We start from the raw sequence: 19450 nt of genomic DNA on the forward strand, positions 1-19450 counted from the left end.
TTTTGGTGCTACTTCATTTGCATTCATGTTCTGAATTGTTCTAAAAATATAAAAATATATAATATTATAGACTTGAACTGATACTATTAGTGTATTTTATCATTTATTTATTTATTGGTTTATTTGGGTGGGACAATGCACATTAATGGACATATAAAAACATGTAAATGTGCCGGATTGTAGCAGCTGGTGCTAGTTTCCATCCGGTTAGTTTAGAGCTCTTTTTGCTTTTCCTTTTGCAAGTATCAGAGTATACGTGTTGCATAAGTGTTTTTATGTTTAACTTCTGCATCAATTCTTATTACTTCATTGTTATATCTTAGGGTTAAATGGTCATCATATATGCTCCAATGGGCCTCTCGTCACCTGTGTGAAGCTGCTGGCCAGCGTGGAGGCTCGGACCAGCTGCAGCAGGTTGTTGGGGAGGCCGAGGCGCTGGAAGAACCAGACCAGGTTCCAGAAGATGATGGAGTGGCTGTCGAGGAACTGAGGCTGAGCCAGGACCGCCTCGCCCTCGTTCTCCAGAAGACTCTCCAGCTCCTTCCTCAGGACCAGAGGGCTCAGGTAGGCCACGGTCACCTGGGGGGCTCCGCCCACCGAGGACGCCTGAGGGAGGAGAAGAGTTGTGTTCTCGTTTGTCTTTTTATTATCATTTTATTGTATTTTTTATCTTATTTTATTCCTTTTTTATTGTTATTTTTAAATGTGTTCATTCCTTTTTTTTCTTTTTAAAGCCCCAGTGTGTAACTTATTTGGCTTTTTATTATCAAAAATCAAACATGTCTTTCATAAATCCGTATTTCACTGAAGGTGAATCACAGCTGCTACAAATGAAAGCTTTCTGGTTCCTTAGAATGAGTTGTTACAAGTCGTTACAAATACATAAGTGGGCGACGCACCGAACCGAGGCGGCCATGTTGCATCGTGACCGTAGGTAACCACGGAAACGGCCTGTTAAAACTGTCACCACTGTGTAGTGTGAGGAAGGACGGAGGCACTGGTGTTGCATTCAGGTGCAGTCAGGCAGACGGCCGTCGGCAAACCAACCGGATGTCATTTTACTCCACCAGAGAAAGACGGTAAAACAATACCACATAATACCACATCACCATGACAACATGTTGTCACTTGTTTAGACGCTTGTTTATCCTGTTACATGCAGCGTCTGTTGTCTGTCTGACGTCTGCCCCATTTCACCTGAATGCAACATCAAGAATACGTTCAGATATGCAACCGCACCGCTAGATGGGGGGAATTCCTACATACTAGGGCTGTTCGATTTTGCCCAAAAATAAAATCTCGATTTTCTTCTCTCAAAAATCGATTTCCGATTCCGATTCCGATTTTTTTGTTAAATGACAAACTATTTTGTGAGTGTCTTTTTAAATGGACCTAGAGTCTAATTTTTAAAAAAAAATCTATCTATCTATTTGTCTGTCTGTCTCTCCGTCCATAAACGTGACGTCAACTGACTGCTTTCCACTGATTGGCCAGAGCGTTGTCACCGGAAGAGTCGCAAGCGCGACGTCCGACCATGCGTCCGTCACGAGAATCAATACCGCTCATTTTACAGTAAAAACACACCGACAAACTGTTATTCTGTCACCTGAGTTAAATGTCTGCTGTGTGGAAAACCACGCGGCCCGTAATCGAGACGACACGGCCGTAGCCGCTGTTATATGACGACCCCGCCCCCGCTGAAGAACTCAGCTGTAGAAGACCTAATCCTTGTCATATCACAGCTGACGGCCGAGTCGAGCCGAGCCGAACCGAGTAGACCTGTAACTGTGTAGTGGAAAAGGGCCGTTGGTCTTTTTGGCAACGAAATCCTCGCTGGTCATAGCAGAATGCCGACATGCTTGTTTCCAGTGTGTGGGGAGAGCAGTGGGAGAGCGTGATGGGAGGAAGGAGGCGGCAGTCATTACGGTAATTCAGCGCAGCGCAGATTCATGAACGGGGGCATACCGTAATTACCCTAGTTAGAGTAAAAAATCGATTTTTAGGATTTCACGTTTTTAACATCGTCTTAGCCAAATAATCGCGATTACGATTTTAAATCGATTAATTGAACAGCCCTACTGGGGCTTTAACCCTGTGGGGTCCATGATCACGCCGGCGTGATCTGATCACATGACCTCTTCACTGCGTAGTGAAAAAAAAAAGTAGGTCACCAGAGCGCTGCCATCAACTTTACTCGAAAGTGCGGACGTGAAACTCTCTCCTACTTTTTATTTGACTTGAATTGACCAAGTAAAACCGGAGATATGATCATTTTCATTTGATAGTTTTTAATTTACAAAAATGTTTTGATCCGAACGTAAAAGGGGGCGGCATGGGAGGAGCGGGCGCTGCATTTCTTTCTATATCTTCGTCATTTTTTGTCATTTTACAAAACGGAAAAAAGTGGTCGAATCTGCTGATACTAATCTAAGGGATCAATATACCAGAGACGTCCGACGTCGCTCGGGGGAGGGGTCAAAATCGCCGAACCGGAAGCCCAGCTGGGAGACAGGAGTTAGCAGCAGGGGCTAGCGGAGCTAGCGGAGCTAAGACGTCTTACTAGGAGGAATAAAAAGTGTTTGAAAGTCGGAAAAAAACAAGGAGACGCAGTGTTTCGAGGCGAAAACGAGGCGTTTAGTGAATATCCATCAAGCCCTCAGGCTGTTTTATGGCGAGGAAGACCCCGAGGGTGAGGTGACTTCATCTTCATCGTCTGAAGAGGAGAGTGGAGTTGAAGGGGGGGGGGGATAGACGGACCCCCGAAGATGTCGCCGGTGATGAGAAGTAGGTCAAACTAATCATGATTTTATAGCCTTTGTTTGTTTACTGCTGTATTGTAAATGTTATAAACTACCTAAACTAACTAGTTTTATATGTATATAACGGTGTATATTTAGGTAGAGTTATGTGTAGAGAAGAGCAGGGCTGAAATAGGATACAGAGATGGGTAAATGTTCAGCATTTTATTTTTCCCTTTCCTGACCTCTCATACTCATTTTCAAAAGATGATATACTGATTTCCATAGGGTTTATTTAGTGTTATAGCTTTTATTATTGTTATTTTATTATTTATGTATTTATTATTTGTAAGGTTTTCTTTACATGATGTGTTGTAGGCTAGGAAGCCAGAGAATTACAATTTAGTGCCCACATTTGAATTCACTATTTATCATGTGCATGTGAACACTAACCTGAACAATCTCTAATTTTTATATATACTGTATATTATTGTCATGTGTATATACAGGTATGAGGATAATGGACCCTACACTGAGGCCTACCCAGAGAGGGCATGGGAGGAGGAGACAGATGAGGTCCAGATCTCCACAGGCCCAGCCACACCTTCGCTTGGAGCCCTGGAGAACTGTGAACGACCCTTACTGTATATTGTTTGAAATATTTGTAGTGTGATTACATCTTAGTGTGATTACATCTCAATTTTACCTCTTATGTTACATTTGCACTATTTTAGACTCTGGGAAGGGAACACAAAGCACTGGTGTAGCCCTCTGTATAATTTTGCACTCTGTTTTGAAGAGCTGCAGCTGACAAGGTAAAAAAACGCCTATAAATATACATGCTTTTTATGGTAAATATTTGTATTAAATAATATTTTATTTAAATTTTACATTCATATGTTCATATTTGCAACCTATATTTGCCTTTTCAAGTTCCAAAACAGTTCATTAAGCATGTTTGTGTTTTTTATTGAAATAAATAGTACATTTTTTCAACTCGGATTTAATATTTTTTGTGTATTTTGGGCTCAATGTGTTAAGAAAATAAGGTTCAAGTGAAAAATTAATAATCAGATCAAATAGATGAAGTTGTGCTGAAAAAAAAGATACCAAGCATTGGCATGTTAAACATTTTTTATGTGGTATATAAAGGCAAAATCAAAAGTATTCAAAAACGGCCAAAATAGGCTTAGACCCCTAAGGGTTAAGGTAAAACTGTAGCGTAGCCACGGGAGAAATCCTGTGTAGTTCCTCTTTAAAGCTGTATTAAAGAGGAATGTATCCTCCTGTTTTTTGGGGATTTCTTTTGTCCCAAGAAAAAATCTTAAAAACTTCAGCAACAGCTACCGTGGTGGTTCTGCTGTTCTCCGAGTAGCTGCTGGTCTCGGAGCTCGAGTCCTCGCTCAGCCCGTTACAGTGATGCTGCTGCTGTGGAGCGTCCTGACCACTGGGGGGCCGCACCGCGCTCTCCACCTCGTCCTCCGCGTTCCAGTTGCTGCGCTCCGCACTGAGGAACAAAGACCGAGTTCATACACGTTTTAGACAACAAACTGGAAATACGACTTGGCAGCAAGTTTCCATGACAGCTGTTCCTCTCCTGACCACTAGAGGGGGTCAGTCTCCATAGACTCCCATGTTAAAATGTCCCTTAAAGGTCCAGTGTGTAATAATTGTCAAGGTTTATTGTTAAAATCTGAATCTACTACCCATGAATATATTTGTATAAGTGTATAATCGCTATAAAATAAAATTGGTTTGGTTTTCATAGCCTTATAATTCATATTTTATATCTACATATAACAAGGGTCTTGCTTTAGAGAGCGTCTCCATCTTGCGCCGCCATGTTTGTACGGCAGCCTGAACGCCAAGGCATAGTATAGTGAGATGTTTTTGAGTTGTAAATCATTTCCGCACAAGGTATTTTGGTCCTCGGAGGCCACCGTCACTTTGCCGAGTGCTGCAATCTAGAATCTGAACGCTAGATGTCGCTGTTTCCCCTCCATTTTACACACTGGACCTTTAATTTTACAGCCGATATAAACCTGGTTCTGGTTCTGGTTCTGGTTCAGTACCTGCTGACGGGTCCGAGGTCGCAGATCTCAGCGTTGAGGAAGGGGACGAAGGAGGCGGAGCAAAAAGGACACGAGGAGTTGAGGTTGGAGTCATCTGACGTCCAGCCCGCCATGATCTCCTCATCGTACACCAACGAGTTGCAGCTGCGACACAGAGAGCAGCTGGACATCAACACCTGGACACAGAAAGAGGAGGAGGGGGGGGGGGGGGAGGGGGGTCAGAGAGAGCACAGCTGGATACACAGATACAAATTTATACGTACGCGGTTATTTTTAAAAATGGAGACATTAACCATCGTTTGCATCCTCCGTTTAGACGCAAACGGAGAATTTGCCCCCAGAAAACGATGCTTTTTAAAAACTCCGGCCAGGGTGGAGATTTTGGAAAACTCAGTTTGCACGTTTGCATGTAAACAGAGAAAAACAGAGATTTAGGTAGCTAACGTCTAACCGTAACCAAAATGAGTAGTGGAGTATCTTTGCTGTGTACCCTAACCATAACTTAATAAAATAAATAATAATAATAACATGTAATGCAGACTGATGTGTTCATTGTAAAACATTTATTTATTGATGTAACGTTAAATGTGGTGATTTCTGTACGTACAGAGCCCCGAGGAAGCGCTGCTCTTCTGTCCAATACACACATGAAGCTTCACTTTTCATTCAAACAAACTAATGCTACTGACACAATTGTTAGATTTCATCAATGAGACCAACATCTATCTCCTAAAAATAATTTAACCAGCCGGTGGTAAACCTCTAAAAACCTGCAGGTAAGTTAATTAGCGATGGTTTTCTCCCCCCGGGATGACGACGGAGGTTGGCCGACCGAGCAGCTCTGCAGAGCGGCTACTGTCTCTGTGATGTTGCGGTCATTGCAGAGCTTCACTTCTCCGAAAAACATCGGAGCAAACTTCTAAACAGCCGTCATTTGGATAAACTGGCCGTAGATTTGGGATCTAAACAGTGCGGGATTCTGATTGGCTACGTGGCCTTGAGCTTCTCGCTACACTGCCACCTACAGGTTTGGCATGATCTTGACGGCATATACGTATACACGGGTTAGTGTAAACCAAAACTTTTCTGAAAACGGACTGGTGTGCACAGTGTTTTTGTAAAGAGAGAGGGTGAAATGTCCGTTCGGGTGGTGGTGATACTACTCACCTCTAGCCCCACCCCCTCCTGATTGGCGTCCCAGGACCGGCGTAGAGGATAGGCCGGCGTGGGCGTGTCCGTCAGGTCCAGGTCGCTTCCCACAGACAGAGAACTCTGAGAGGAGGAAACATGGAGGCTGATTAATGAACAAACATCTGGAGAGGAAACATCTGGACTAAAGATTTCCAAATACCGTCACTTTCCAAAATAGATTATGTTGGAAACACAGAGGCAGATGTGTCACCAAAGTGAAGGTAAATGTAAGAAATACTGGTCCATTTACCTAATGTAACATACGATTGGTAGGAATTTAAATGTTAGCGAGTCATTTGTGCTAAAAAACAAACAATGATAAACTTAAACATTTGGTGTCGATGACAATTAATGACTTGAATATTTATAACACTTCCCCTGCAGGATTAATAACTGGTTAATGGTTATATATTAATACTAGACTCTTAAAATATTTGGTGTAAATGATTAATTGTAATTATATTTTGTATTTGATTTTACACATTCATATGATGTAAATTCATTAATGCATAATAATCATGATAATCGTAACACCGTGATTATTTCTCTGACAATAATCGTACAAAGAAAATCTATAACCGTGACGTCACTAATCTGGACTCCTCCCCCTCTGACCTCTGAGGTGGCGTTCACCAGTCGCTCCTTCGCCTTCAGCAGCGTCTCGGCCACCTGAGCTTTCCTGGAATGTCTCTGGTCGGACACTCTTCGTCCTATCGCTCCTCCTCCTCCTCCTCCTCCTCCTCCTCCTCCTCCTCCTCCCGGCCTCCTGTCGTCCACGCTGGCGGCCCGGCGCACCGACACTCGGTGCCGCGTAGGCGTGAGGAGCTGCTGGAGTTTCCCCGCCAGGCCGCCGCGGCTCGGAGACGCCACGTGGTTGGAGTTCTCGTCTACGCCTTTGTTCCTGCTGGAGTCTCTGACGGCCGCCGACCTGGGACGAGAATGAAGTTGTCATGCGCTTGAGATGTGGTTGCGATGCGGTTGTGGTGCGGCTGCAATGCGGTTGCGATGTGGCTGCGATGTGGTTGCAGTGCAGTTGTGATGCAGCTGTGATGCGGTTGCAACGTGGTTGCAGTGCGGTTGTGGTGCAGCTGCGATGCGGTTGTGATGCGGTTGCGACGCAGCTGTGGTGAAGTTGTCATGCAGCTCTGATGCGGTTGCAACGTGGTTGCAGTGCGATTGTGATGCCGCTGTGATGCAGTTGCGATGTGATTGCGAGGCGGTTGCGATGCGGCTGTGATGCGGTTGTGTTATTGTTGTGATGCGGTTGCAATGCAGCTGCGTTGTGGTTGTGATGCGGCTCCTCCTCCTCCTCCTCCTCCTCCTCCTCACCTGCCGTCCCTCTCCGCCGGCTGGCAGCTGCTGCAGTCCGGCTCTGAATCGGCTGACTCGGCGCACTCCTTGTAGAAGTTGGAGAGACAGATCTGACTGCGCCGCACCAGGACGCCACCGGGCGGCGCCCCCGGTGGGGGGGTGGAGGCGGCGTCCCTCAGGCCCAGGGGGGGTTTACGAGACACGGCGTCGCTGCAGCCGTTGGTCCCGGCGTGACGGAGGAGAGTCTTCGACGGCCGGGGCTCTGACAGAGCGTCACAGCAGGTTCACAGGTTATTAAAACATAAAAACTATAAAAACTTTATGTATCAATAAACACTGATCAGGTATCAATAAGTGTGAAGTGTGTGAGTCTCACTGTCGGCCGGCGTCTTCATGCTGCTCAGGCTGTTGCTCTTCACCAGGGGGCTGGTCAGAGACTCGTGGCTGGAGCTCTCCGATAGGCCGCTCCAACTGGACTGACGAATCAGAGCCGAGTGGGGGCGGAGCCTCTGGTCAGGATCCAACATGGCTTCTTATTGATGAAAGGAAGAGAAAAGAGAAAAATTAAAAAATGAAAGAAAAGAGAAAAAAGAAAAAGAAATAAAAGAAAAGAGAAAAGGTAAAGAAAATAGAAAAAATGAGAAAAGAGAAATAAAAGAAAAAAAGAAAAGTAAAGAGAAAAAAAGAAAAAGAAAGAAAAGAAAAAAAGAAGAGAAAAAAGGAAATAAAAGAAAAGAGAAAAAAGAAAAGTGAAAAAGAAATAAAAGAAAAAATGAAAGAAAAGAGAAAAAAAGAAAAGAGAAAAAAGAAAATAAAAGAGAAAGAAAAGAGAAAAGAAATACAAGAAAAATTGAAAGAAAAGAGAAAAAATAAAGAAAAGAGAAAAGAGAAAAGAGAAAAGAAAACGTAACGATCAGATTTCCCCAAATCTGGTAATCAATTGATGACAAACTGAAAAACTGATAAAGGTGATAGATTAGAGTTCCTCTGACCTCCCTGTGACCCCACTGAGCCGCTCTTCTGGCGCCGTTTGATTGGCTGTCGGAACTGGGCCACGGCCAATAGGACGTTCCTCAGCTTGGCCCAGCGGAGACGCCCTCCCTGATTGGTCGACGGCCACTTGCTCTCCAGCACGGCCTGAGAGACGAGGGACAGACAGGAGGGGATCAGATCATCGATCAATAACTCAATAACTCAATAACTCCTCCACCATTGTGGATTTATTGACTAGATATTAATCCCTATAGTCATAGCAGTAGGTTCGTTTCCTTTAATTGTCGGTGCAAGCTGTTTTTAGAACGGTGGAGCAGAGCCGTGAGCTGCTCAGAGCTACGCTACGGAGGCTCATTATGGGATTTCTTGGTTTCCCTCATCAAACTCATCAAATACACAATCCAACAACTCCACAACGCTCTGGTGGACAAGTTGTGACCTGCACATTCACCACGCTATGAGATAATAACACAACGTTACCAGACAGAGTTGTTTTAGAGGGAAATTCATGCAAAACCACTGATGCGCGTTGCCTTCAGGGACAGTTTTTCATCAACAGTCTCTGTATTTCCCTCTAAAACAACTCTGTGTGGTAACGTTGTGTTATTATCTCATAGCGTGGTGAATGTGCAGCTCACAACTTGTCCACCAGAGCGTTGTGGAGTTGTTGGATTGTGTATTTGATGAGTTTGATGATGAGGGAAACCAAGAAATCCCATAATGAGCCTCCGTAGCGTAGCTCTGAGCAGCTCACGGCTCTGCTCCGCCGTTCTAAAAATAGCTTGCACCAACAATTAAAGGTAACGAACCTACTGCTACGACTATAGGGATTATGGCAATGGGCCAATTTGACAAAATGTTGAACTATCCCTTTAACTAAGTGTATGTCAGGTGTGTGTGTGACCTTGTTGTAGTATCCGTAGGTGATGGTGTTGGGTGTGACTCCGGCCTTCTTCATCTCCAGCAGGACTCGGACGGCGAGGACCGGCTGACCGTACTGACCACACAGCTGCATCAGGATCCTGTAGCACACCTGACACACACACACACACACACACACACACACACACACACACACACACACACACAGATATACGTAATCCAGTTTTAGTTTTAATCTGGATCAAATCCTCAGTTTGTGTTGATCAGAACTTTTTAGTCGGGTCAGGAAAACTTTGATCCAGAACATCTGGATTATTCTGATCCAACAGTTTGGTGGATTCAGGAATAAAATGGGATTTCAATTAATTTGAAACTGGTCCAATAAACAACATTTATAATACAGTATATATATACATTTATTGATTTATATTTTGCACCTGATTTAACGTAAATAAAGTTAACATTTGATTATTCTACAATTTAACAACTTTTCCCCAACTATTGGATAATTTTCTATTTTTTTTTATTTTTATTTTTCTCTTTTCTTTTCTTCTCTTTTCATCAATAAGAAGCCATGTCCTGATCAGAGGCTACTGGCTAATTTGACGTTTCAATTTGAAACACATGGAAAAATATTCACAATGTCTTTGACTAATGTATTGTACTGTAGATTGGCTTTTTTAATTTATTTAAACATCCAGACCAGACCAGTTAAGATCAGGTCTGGCTGTTTAAAAGACACTGAAGAAACAACAAAGAGCACAGAAAACAACATATACACCACATTTTCAAATGAACCCACTCTGGTTGACCTCATGCTGCTGTTCTACCTGTTGTTTACAGACCAATCAGCCTTCAGTCTGACACACAGTCACATTTAAAGGTACAGTATGTAAGAAATCTAAAGCAACTGGCCGTAAACTCCTCCTAATATGTCACAGAGACTCAGGAATAATGTTCATATAACATGATGAACTCACCAACAACAATAGTACAGCCAGAGTATTCGTACTAAAATCTTTTTTTGCAGACTGCAAACTGCACTGATTTAGGTGTTTACATGTTGCGCCCCCTAGCCCTCTCTCCCAGTCACGGCAGCGTCAGTGGCGTTTCAGCCTCCGGTCGCCTCCACTGAGCTGCCGCTACGACTGGGAGAAAAAATGAGATCACTGTGTTTTGAATTTGACTGCAGTAACCGTTTTTGGCCACATTTTTACATATTGCACCTTTAACACTCTAGTCTGTATCTAGAACAGACTGATCCAATAATCCACCTGAGCTTTGAACCACTGGGATAAAGTAAAGATGGAGGCCTCACCTCGTCGGGCAGCACCACCTTGCGGTTCTCCATGTGCTTCAGGACGTCGTAGGCCGTGTGCAGCGCGCGGACCTTGGCGGTCTCGGCCCGGACGAAGGTGGGCAGGTAGATGAACCAGAGGCCGTAGCAGTGGCCCAGCAGACACTTGGACCACATGTCCGGCACCGCCGAGTACTTCTGGGCCCGTTTCTGGGCCAGCTTGATCTCCTGCAGAGAAGGAAACAATAAATAAACCAATATCAATGTCACAATATGATGGCATTGATATATTTATGACATCCTGAGTGTCACAGCAACATGTCGTTATAACACAACTGTGAATTAAAATGATAACCTTCAAGTGAAAACTTTACTGTTTATCTCAATTTAATCATTTTTATTCCTGATCAATGTGATCGGACTCAACGACGCAGTCAGGAAAAACTTCAGATTGATACAATGAGCAATGATCCATAACGTCTGAGTATTGACACAATATTATCACAGAACAGATCCAGATGCTGCGCTGATGTTTTCACCACCACTGGACTGTATGGTTTTATTTTTAAATGTTCAACAGAGTAAGAAAAGGAAAGGAAGACAGAAAGGAAAGGAAAAGAAAAAAAGAGGAAAAAAGAAAAGAAAATAAAAGAAAAAAGAGAAAAAAGGAAGAAAAAAGAAAAGAAAGGTTAAAGGAGAAAAAAGAAAAGAAAAGAAAAAAGAGAAAAAAGGAAGAAAAAAGAAAAGAAAAGTTAAAGGAGAAAAAAGAAAAGAAAAGAAAAGAAAAGAAAAAAGAAAAGAAAAGTTAAAGGAGAAAAAAGAAAAGTAAAAAGAGAGAAAAGAAAAAAAGAAAAAAGATAAATAAGAGAAAAGAAAAGTTAAAGGAGAAAGAAAAAAGAAAAAAGAAAAAAAATGGAAGAAAAAAAAAGAAAAGAAAAAAAGGAGGAGAGAAAGGAAAAGACAAAAGAGAAGAAAGAAAAGAAAAGAAAACACAACACAACGTTCACCATTGATGAACCTGCTGGACCTTGTTGATCAACAGTTTGTCCCTTCAGGTCCGTCACTGTTTCCTGTCCCCTGAAACACGTGCAGCGTGTTGAGCCCTCTGGGCCACCGTACTTTAGACTCATCTTTACATCTCTGTTGTATAAAAACCTGCTCATTGTTTCTTTTCCTCGTCTGTTCCAGGATCAGAGGACGAAACCGTCTGTGACTTTAAATATTAGATGATCGGAGCTGAAATATTGATCACGACTCATTAAAATGAATCGAGGTTCGTTCATTCAGGAGGAAACTGGGTCAGAAACCGGCTCAGGGTCTAGAGGGGAGGAGGGGGAAGGAGGGGGAGGGGCTTGTTGTACCTGCTTGGTGCAGCGGGGCTTGTTGTACCTATGGGGGGGGGGGGCTTGTTGTACCTGCTTGGTGCGGCGGGGGGCGGGGCTACTGGGGGCGCTGCCCTTGGCGGGAACACGGAGCTGATCCTGGTCCTGCGGCTGGTCGAACAGATCTGGCTTCAGGGTCGGGAACGTCTCGTAGCTGCAACCAGGAAGAGGAAACACAACGGCTGCATGAGAAACCGCATATTATAATAATAATAATGAATAATGGTTTACATTTATATAGCGCTTTTCACAATACCCAAAGCACTTTACAGAAACCATTATTCATTCATACCACATTCACACGTCTGTAGCCACAGCTGCCCTGGGGCAGACTGACGGAAGCGTGGCTGCCATTTCGCGCCAAACGGCCCCTCCGACCACCACCATGATCATTCATACGCATTCACACGAGGCAAGTTGGGTTAGGTGTCTTGCCCAAGGACACTACGACAGCGACTGGGACAGAGCGGGATTTGAACCGCCGACCCTCTGATCATTGGACGACCCGCTCTACCGCCTGAGCCACTGCCGCCCCGCCCCATTATACTGCTAGCACGTACTGATTTGGCCAAAATGCAGTATGCAGTATGCAAACAAAAGCTGATTCAGGAAATATCTCCAGTATGCATCTAACCAGTCTACATTGCGTACTGTATCCCACAATGCAATGCACAATGCGCCCCTGGCGTCTAACCGTAACCAAAGACGGTAGTGAAGTATCTTTTGCCTTGGACTGTAAAAATAAAACTTAATGCAGACTGACTTATTCATTGTAAAACATGTATTTATTGATGTAAATGTGGTGGTTTGTGTCCGTAGGCTCCAGAGCCCCGAGGCAGCGCTGCTCTTCTGTCCAATACACACAGGAAGCTTCACTTTTCATTCAGACTAACTAATGCTACTGCCACAATTGTTAGATTTCATCAATGAGACCAACATTTACCTCCTAAAAATAATTTAACCAGCCGGTGGTAGACCTCTAAAAACCTGCGGGTAAGTTAATTAGCGATTGTTTTCTCCCCCGGGATGACGACGGAGGTTGGCCGGCCGAGCAGCTCTGCAGACTTCTAAGAAAAACATCGGAGCAAACTTCTAAACAGCCGTCATTTGGATAAACTGGCCGTATATTTGGGATCTTAACAGTTACTTTCTCACATGAAAACATATTAAAACTTAATAAAGTTACGTAATAACAGCACTAGAGCGGGAAATAAAACAGCTGCACGCCGGGCCAGCTACCGCTACCGGTTGCAGCGAAATGCATTCTGGGAAACTCGTATACTGCATCTGCGGTGTGAACGGTGTCGGTCTGCTGAAGTAGTATACTGAATCCCACATTCAATATACAGTATACAGTACATACTAACGCAGTATGTAGTATGCGGTTTTGAAAACAGCCAACCTGTCAATCAATCAATCAATCAACCAACCAATCGGTGCAGAGGGGGCGGAGTCAGGCGGCGGTAGCTACCTGTAATGCGCGGCGCACTCGGAGCCGTCGGGTTCCTGCGGCTCCTCCGGCGGCATGATGAAGACGGTGTGTTCTCCGCTGTGAGTCTCGTCCAGGTCGATCAGACGCACGTCCTCCGGCTTCTCCACGTCCACCTGAGGACGAGACACCATGACATCACAGCTGCATCATCATCGTCATCATCAGCATCATCCACGACCTTCCTGCTGCAGCTTTTAGCTTTTTTTCCTCCATGTTTTTATTAAATACAAGTTTGTTTCTAATTCCTGATCCACCGTGACCACTAGGCGGCCCCAAAGAGCAATTCACCGTGTTAAAGCTAAAACGACTTTGTAACTTCTGTCGATCCCTGGAGAAATCCTGCGTAATTACAAAAACTCTAAAAAAAAATAAAAAACAGACAATATGTTTACAGCAAATGCAATTATTTATTGGCCTGTTTTGTTATTTTTAGTTTTAGGCCTAGATGACATTCAGTATCCCACTGAATACTATAGCACTTTGAATATTAAGTGTAAATCGACCCCAGGCTGCACTTTTAGCTGAATTTGCGACAATTTCAGGTGTGTAAATGATCAATAATCAGTATTATTGGCAGTAATAGAGGGCCCCAAAATAAGATTTTGCTTAGGGCCCCATAGAGGCTTTTGGTCGACCCTGGTCTTTGTTCTTCTTTCTTTACAGTTTTTATTAAAATCTAAAAAAAATTTAAATGTTTAACTTTAAATTATTAAGTTAAGTTATTTTCTACAGGAAACATCTTTTTTTTTTCTTTTTTTCTTTTTTTAAAGCAGATATCAGTGGAATGTTTTTGTTAATATAAGTCCTAAATAGTCCTATTTTCCGTCAGCAATCACTTACATGAAGTATTTCAGCCTAAACACGAGTCTCTCCGTCATTCTGCTCTGCTGTAACCCGAGGAGAAAATTTTCCTTGTGGGATACAAGTGTTATCCAATGAGGAGAGAGAACGGCATGAAGGGCTGTGTGTGCAGCCAAGGGATGCGCGTGAATGTGGTGACGTAGCACGAGGACCAATTGATGCCTGACAAGGGCGGGGGCTGCTAACTCATGGTGCGTTCAAAGAAACTCGTACTTTGTGTTTTTCCTTCCTGTGAAGTCATACCAGTTCGATCTGGTACGAGTTCACGGGTCGGAAGTTACGAGTGGCCGTTATAGGGAACTTTCACAGACAACAGGATGGTAAAAACACGAGCTACGGGTTACCTGGAACGCTACCAAGTCGTAGTTGTGACTTGAAGCTGTAACTTACGGTTTCAAAAGCCTGCCTTGAACGCAGCATTAGCCGAAACGGCCGTGAAGCTGATATCTGCTTTAATACATATAGCCTAGTAAAACATTTTTGATGCTTGAGCTGCTGTTTCATGAACATCAATAAAGTCTAATTAATCTTATCTCATCTTAATTCAACATCATGGAACAAAAGTGAACTGATCAATCAGCTGATTAGTTAATGAACAGAAAAAGTATCTGTAATAATATTGATAACTGAATTGTTTCTGTGCAAATGTGAAACTGTGACTATTTGCTGTTTTGCTGTAATAGTGAATTAACTATCTTATGTTATTTATGAATGATAACTGTGAGCCGAACGCTGGACGTGTCTATTTCCTGGTTTTTGATCACAGTCATAAAGCTCAGGAGATAAAAGGAGCAGGAATATTATCAATAATAAATATAATATATCGATAATAATACAGTCAATCCAACAGGTTTCCGACCTTCTGGACGCACTCGTCGAAGAACTCGAGGCAGGCGTGTCGGTCGCTGACGAAGGAGCACTCCTCTATGAACTGAGTGAACATCTGGGTTCTGGTCAGCTGGGTGTAGAACTTCTGCTGCGTCCGGTCACGGGACTTCAGGAAACCTGCAGAGAGGTGGGGGGGGGGGGGGGGTCGTTAGTGATGGATATTTTTAGTTTTAATGATGGATATTTTTAGTTTTAATGTATTTTTCTGCAACAACACATACACACACACACACATTATATATATATATATATATATATATATATATATATATATATATATTATCCAACTATAATAACTAACTTGATCACTGTTTCATTGTTTTTTTTTTCAGTTTTCATTTCGTAATTTTCTAATAAAAATAAAAAAATTCTGTCTTTTACAGTGAATTTGAGGATTTACTTTCTCATACGGACAATGGAAACGAGAAAATTATTTTTCTTTTTTTACTATTTTATGACGTTTGATAGTCAAAATAATAATAATATTAATAGTAAAAATCAGCAGGTGACAATAATCATCAACTGCAGCTTTAATTTTAACATTAACGTGCATTTCGAAAGTGTTAGTATTAGCACTGAGACCACTTTTTACTTGTTTAAAATGTTTCAAGTCTAATTAAAATGTTTCTTCCCTATTTTTTGGCTGCTTCTGTTTAATTTTGTTTTTGTCACGACCTCGTCTCTTCCCTGAGCAGCTTTTATTGTGAAGGCGGGACAGGAAGCGCGGGGCTCACCCTGCAGGTTGAAGAGGGAGCTGCAGTCGGTGGTGGTGTCGGACGGCGCCTGAGTGATGGGCAGCAGGAAGGTGCGGTAACCTCGCAGCAGGCAGCTCATGAAGCGCAGGAAAACCTCCTGGATCTCCAGCTCCAGCTGCTTCTGGCGCCGGTAGATCTGGTCGTAGTCGGTCAGCAGGAACTCCAGCGTCGCCTCCTCCTGGCCCGGCGTGCAGACTGCAGGGGAGGGAGACACAGAGGGCAGAGGTGAGCTTTATTTTGAAAATCCACAGTGAGATTAAGGAGTTTAGAGTGTCGAAGCGGAAGCAGGAAGTAACGTCGCCATTGGTCCTCAATTCGAAAAAAGTCTCCATACAAATGAACGGGAGTCAAAGTTTTATTTCGTGATCCGTTTGAATTGTAACATGACAAAAAAATGTGTCCAAAACATCACGTTTCATGAAGAGAAATCAGCAGTTTGTTGTAAAGCTATTGTAAAATAAAATTCCGAAGAATCCGTAACCAGAAAGACTACAGGTTGCGTAGGTGATGTCACACACTTTCATTCCCCCTTTCATTCAAGAGTTACAGTATTGTCATTGTTTATTTTATTTTTTGTTTTTATGCTTGATAAATGAATGAAATAAATAAATAAACTAAACACACCAAATGCCGCCCTTTCCCATGTCAGTTGGTGACGTATTTTTATCTGTAGTCCTAGAGCGTCGTCACACTAAATACATTCTTCTGTTGCCGTTTTACGATAAACTGCTGGTTTCTCTTCATGAAACGTGATGTTTGAAACAGGTAGAGGACATATTTTTTTGTCATGGCGCAATTCAAATAGATCACGAAATAAATCTTTGACTCCCGTTCATTTGTATGGAGACTTTTTTCAAATTGAGGTCCAATGGGGCCGTTACTTCCTGCTTCCGCTTCGGCTCTCTATGGTGGATTTTGCGACACTACGGAAACAGGAAATAGATCTACAACGGGGAAACGCTACAACGCGCGGTTCAGGTGAGTGGATTAAATGGTTCTCGTTGTATTTTTGAAATGAAACACGTCTTCTTTTTTAATCGTTTGAAATAAAGCGTATAAAAATATGCACATGTCTTTTCGTTATGCTCTGTACCTGTACTTGGCATAATGATAAATACAAATACATCTGAATAATCTAATCTAATCTAATATTAACAATTTCCCATTTCCCCTTAAAGCTAAAGTGAGTATAGTCAACATGGTAAATCTAAATTCTTAGATTTGTTTAGTTTTTAGTTTTATTTATTTAGCACAAGTTAAAAAAAACGTCATATAAAAGCAAAAACTCTTAGTGTGAAATTAAATTGCCATTTAACTCATTGAGTGCCAACCACGTAATTTCTCGTTTTTCGTTCCCATGCGTTGAGTGCCAAAAAAGAGATTTTTCGTTTTTTGCTTTTTTTTATATTATGAAAATAGACACTTTAATACACATTATATGTAAATTTGGGGATTCTACGACGAGGAGAACTGAAATAGATGACGATCAAAGTCACATGACAGCTCATGATCTGGAAGTTTTTATCATAACTCGGCTTCTGCAAACGAGTTCTGCATGCAGATGCAGCAGCTGCTGCAGCGCAGCTGCTCTGCTCTCACCCGCGCTGCTGCTCCAGCTGCTCGAGCTGCTCGGAGCTGAACCAGGAAGCTCTCAGCCGACAGTCCGCCCGGTCTTCATCTGGAGCAACACCGTGTCCTCCCCAAAGTCCTCCCGCGGTAAAATCTGATGGTCTCTGGGCCAAAGCAGACCGGCATCACCGACCCGAACCACAGAAGGACCGCGACCACCGGCGGGACCGGTCTTCCCGAGCCGCGGTGGCCGACTGACCCTCACGCTCCGCGGCGAGAAGCTGTGACACGGCACGGTGCGTCTGTGTTATTGTTGTTTAGTGGCGCCCCCCCCGCCCCCGCTGGTGGTTTTGTGAATAGAACAACCATTGTTGTATATATTTATCTTATACGAGCCCTTTGATCCAGAAATGCGAGTGTCAGAAGAGCGACAGACACAAACAGCGCACCTTTCATAAAAGACGCTCTATCTCCTTTTCTAGAAAAAAAGGAGGGATTTTGGTGAAACCCAGCCATGTTTAGCTTGACTTTTCTCAGGAACAGAGGCACGTAGAAACAAACGGATTGTGGCCACTTGAAGCATTAAGTTAAACCTTTCAATTGAGCCACAGTATGTGTTGGTGGCAATAATATAGAATACACTGTGGCTCTACATAAAAAGTCAAAAATGGTCTAAATTGCCGGTACACTTGACTAAAACTTTGGAAAGGAGCGCGGCACTCAATGAGTTAAGCACCGGACCCTGAGTCCCAAACCAATGTGACAGAAATAGAAGTAGCCTTTTTAATTGCATCATCGCATCTTTATTAACCGTTCTGAAGGCAAATATGTGATTTCAATGCTATGTTTTTCAGATAATATCTGTAATATAACTGCTACATTATATACTTTCTTGAAGGTAAATAACAAATTACAACAAATATAAGTTGAAAAGTTTATTTTTAAAAGTCGCTGAACACTGAACTTTGATCGTTATTGAGTTTTACACCATCTTCCTGTGTGATATTTCACAATAAAAGCCTCAATAAAAGAGGGAACTTGTAGTAACGACCTAATGCAGTTATATAATAATAATAATAATGAGTCTCTGCTCAGTAAACTGGTGTTTTACAGTCGTACTCACTCTTCTCCAGCGTCTTGTGCAGGTTGGTGAGGGTGTTGAACAGGATCTTGCCGTGTTTCCTGGGCAACGATCGCCACGTCAACGGCTTCTTGTCCTCCAACCTGAAGGAGAAACGTGAGGAAGAAATGTTTGTTTTTCATTGTCTGGACATGATGATGACATCACTGTCTAGGGGGGGGGATATTTTGACATTTGAACCAATATGGTACCGATACTGTGTACTATTAAAACAAATAAGGCAGAAAAGAAAACTCGCAACACTGTCTTCTCCTGAAGTAAAAAAAAAAATTTATTCAAGGGCTACATATTAATATGTGTATCCCTTGAATAAATATACATTTTTTTTACTTTGGGGGAAGACAGTGTTGAGTTGTCTTTTCTGCCAGTTGTTTAACTTTCTTGGGCTCAGCACCTGGCTGCATGTTGGATTTGCATGAGCTTTTTTTTTCTTTTTTATTAGAAAAATAGTCAAAACTTCTGAATTTTGAATATCTATTTCTTAACAACATCACAACTCCTCAGCCTTTAAGAGTATTTTATGTTTTAGGGATGGGCAATGACTTTCAAATAATTTAATAATCATTCAATGAAGAAAAAAAAAAAGGCCTCACTGGAAGATGGTGTTGGTGTCCAGGTCGACACACACCACGTCGGTGGGGGGGTCGTACAGGTCGAAGTAGCTGGAGTGGACGCCCACGATGAAGGGCATCGGCGCCAGCAGCACGTCGGCCATCTGCAGCGGACACAGCGGGATGTAGGGACACAGCCAGCGCAGCGGGAAGCTCATCTGGAGACCGAGAGGAGGAGGGGACGAGAGGACGAGAGGGGGCGGAGCTTAGTGCAACAGGTCACAGCATCACAGCAAAGATATTCAATATACGGAAAGATCCTCCATG

At 42.9% G+C, this 19450-nt stretch overlaps 1 protein-coding gene across 1 annotated transcript in view; it reads right to left on the minus strand.

Annotated features, from left to right (window-relative positions):
• dennd4b (DENN/MADD domain containing 4B) overlaps window positions 1-19450 on the minus strand; it is a 68515-nt gene that overhangs the window by 6881 nt on the left and 42184 nt on the right. Inside the window, exons 10-25 of the mRNA XM_083989283.1 lie at window positions 19166-19341; window positions 18555-18655; window positions 15842-16057; window positions 15079-15224; window positions 13338-13471; window positions 11900-12020; window positions 10506-10712; window positions 9210-9338; window positions 8305-8449; window positions 7689-7844; window positions 7331-7574; window positions 6617-6929; window positions 5978-6082; window positions 4811-4986; window positions 4086-4245; window positions 367-606 (exon numbers count right to left, since the gene is read on the minus strand). Coding sequence (XP_083845409.1) covers window positions 367-606; window positions 4086-4245; window positions 4811-4986; window positions 5978-6082; window positions 6617-6929; window positions 7331-7574; window positions 7689-7844; window positions 8305-8449; window positions 9210-9338; window positions 10506-10712; window positions 11900-12020; window positions 13338-13471; window positions 15079-15224; window positions 15842-16057; window positions 18555-18655; window positions 19166-19341 — 2769 coding nt within the window. The remainder of the gene's footprint in view (window positions 1-366; window positions 607-4085; window positions 4246-4810; window positions 4987-5977; window positions 6083-6616; window positions 6930-7330; window positions 7575-7688; window positions 7845-8304; window positions 8450-9209; window positions 9339-10505; window positions 10713-11899; window positions 12021-13337; window positions 13472-15078; window positions 15225-15841; window positions 16058-18554; window positions 18656-19165; window positions 19342-19450) is intronic.

Source organism: Trachurus trachurus, assembly GCF_905171665.1.
Source record: "Trachurus trachurus genome assembly, chromosome: 16".
Lineage (NCBI taxonomy): Eukaryota > Metazoa > Chordata > Actinopteri > Carangiformes > Carangidae > Trachurus > Trachurus trachurus.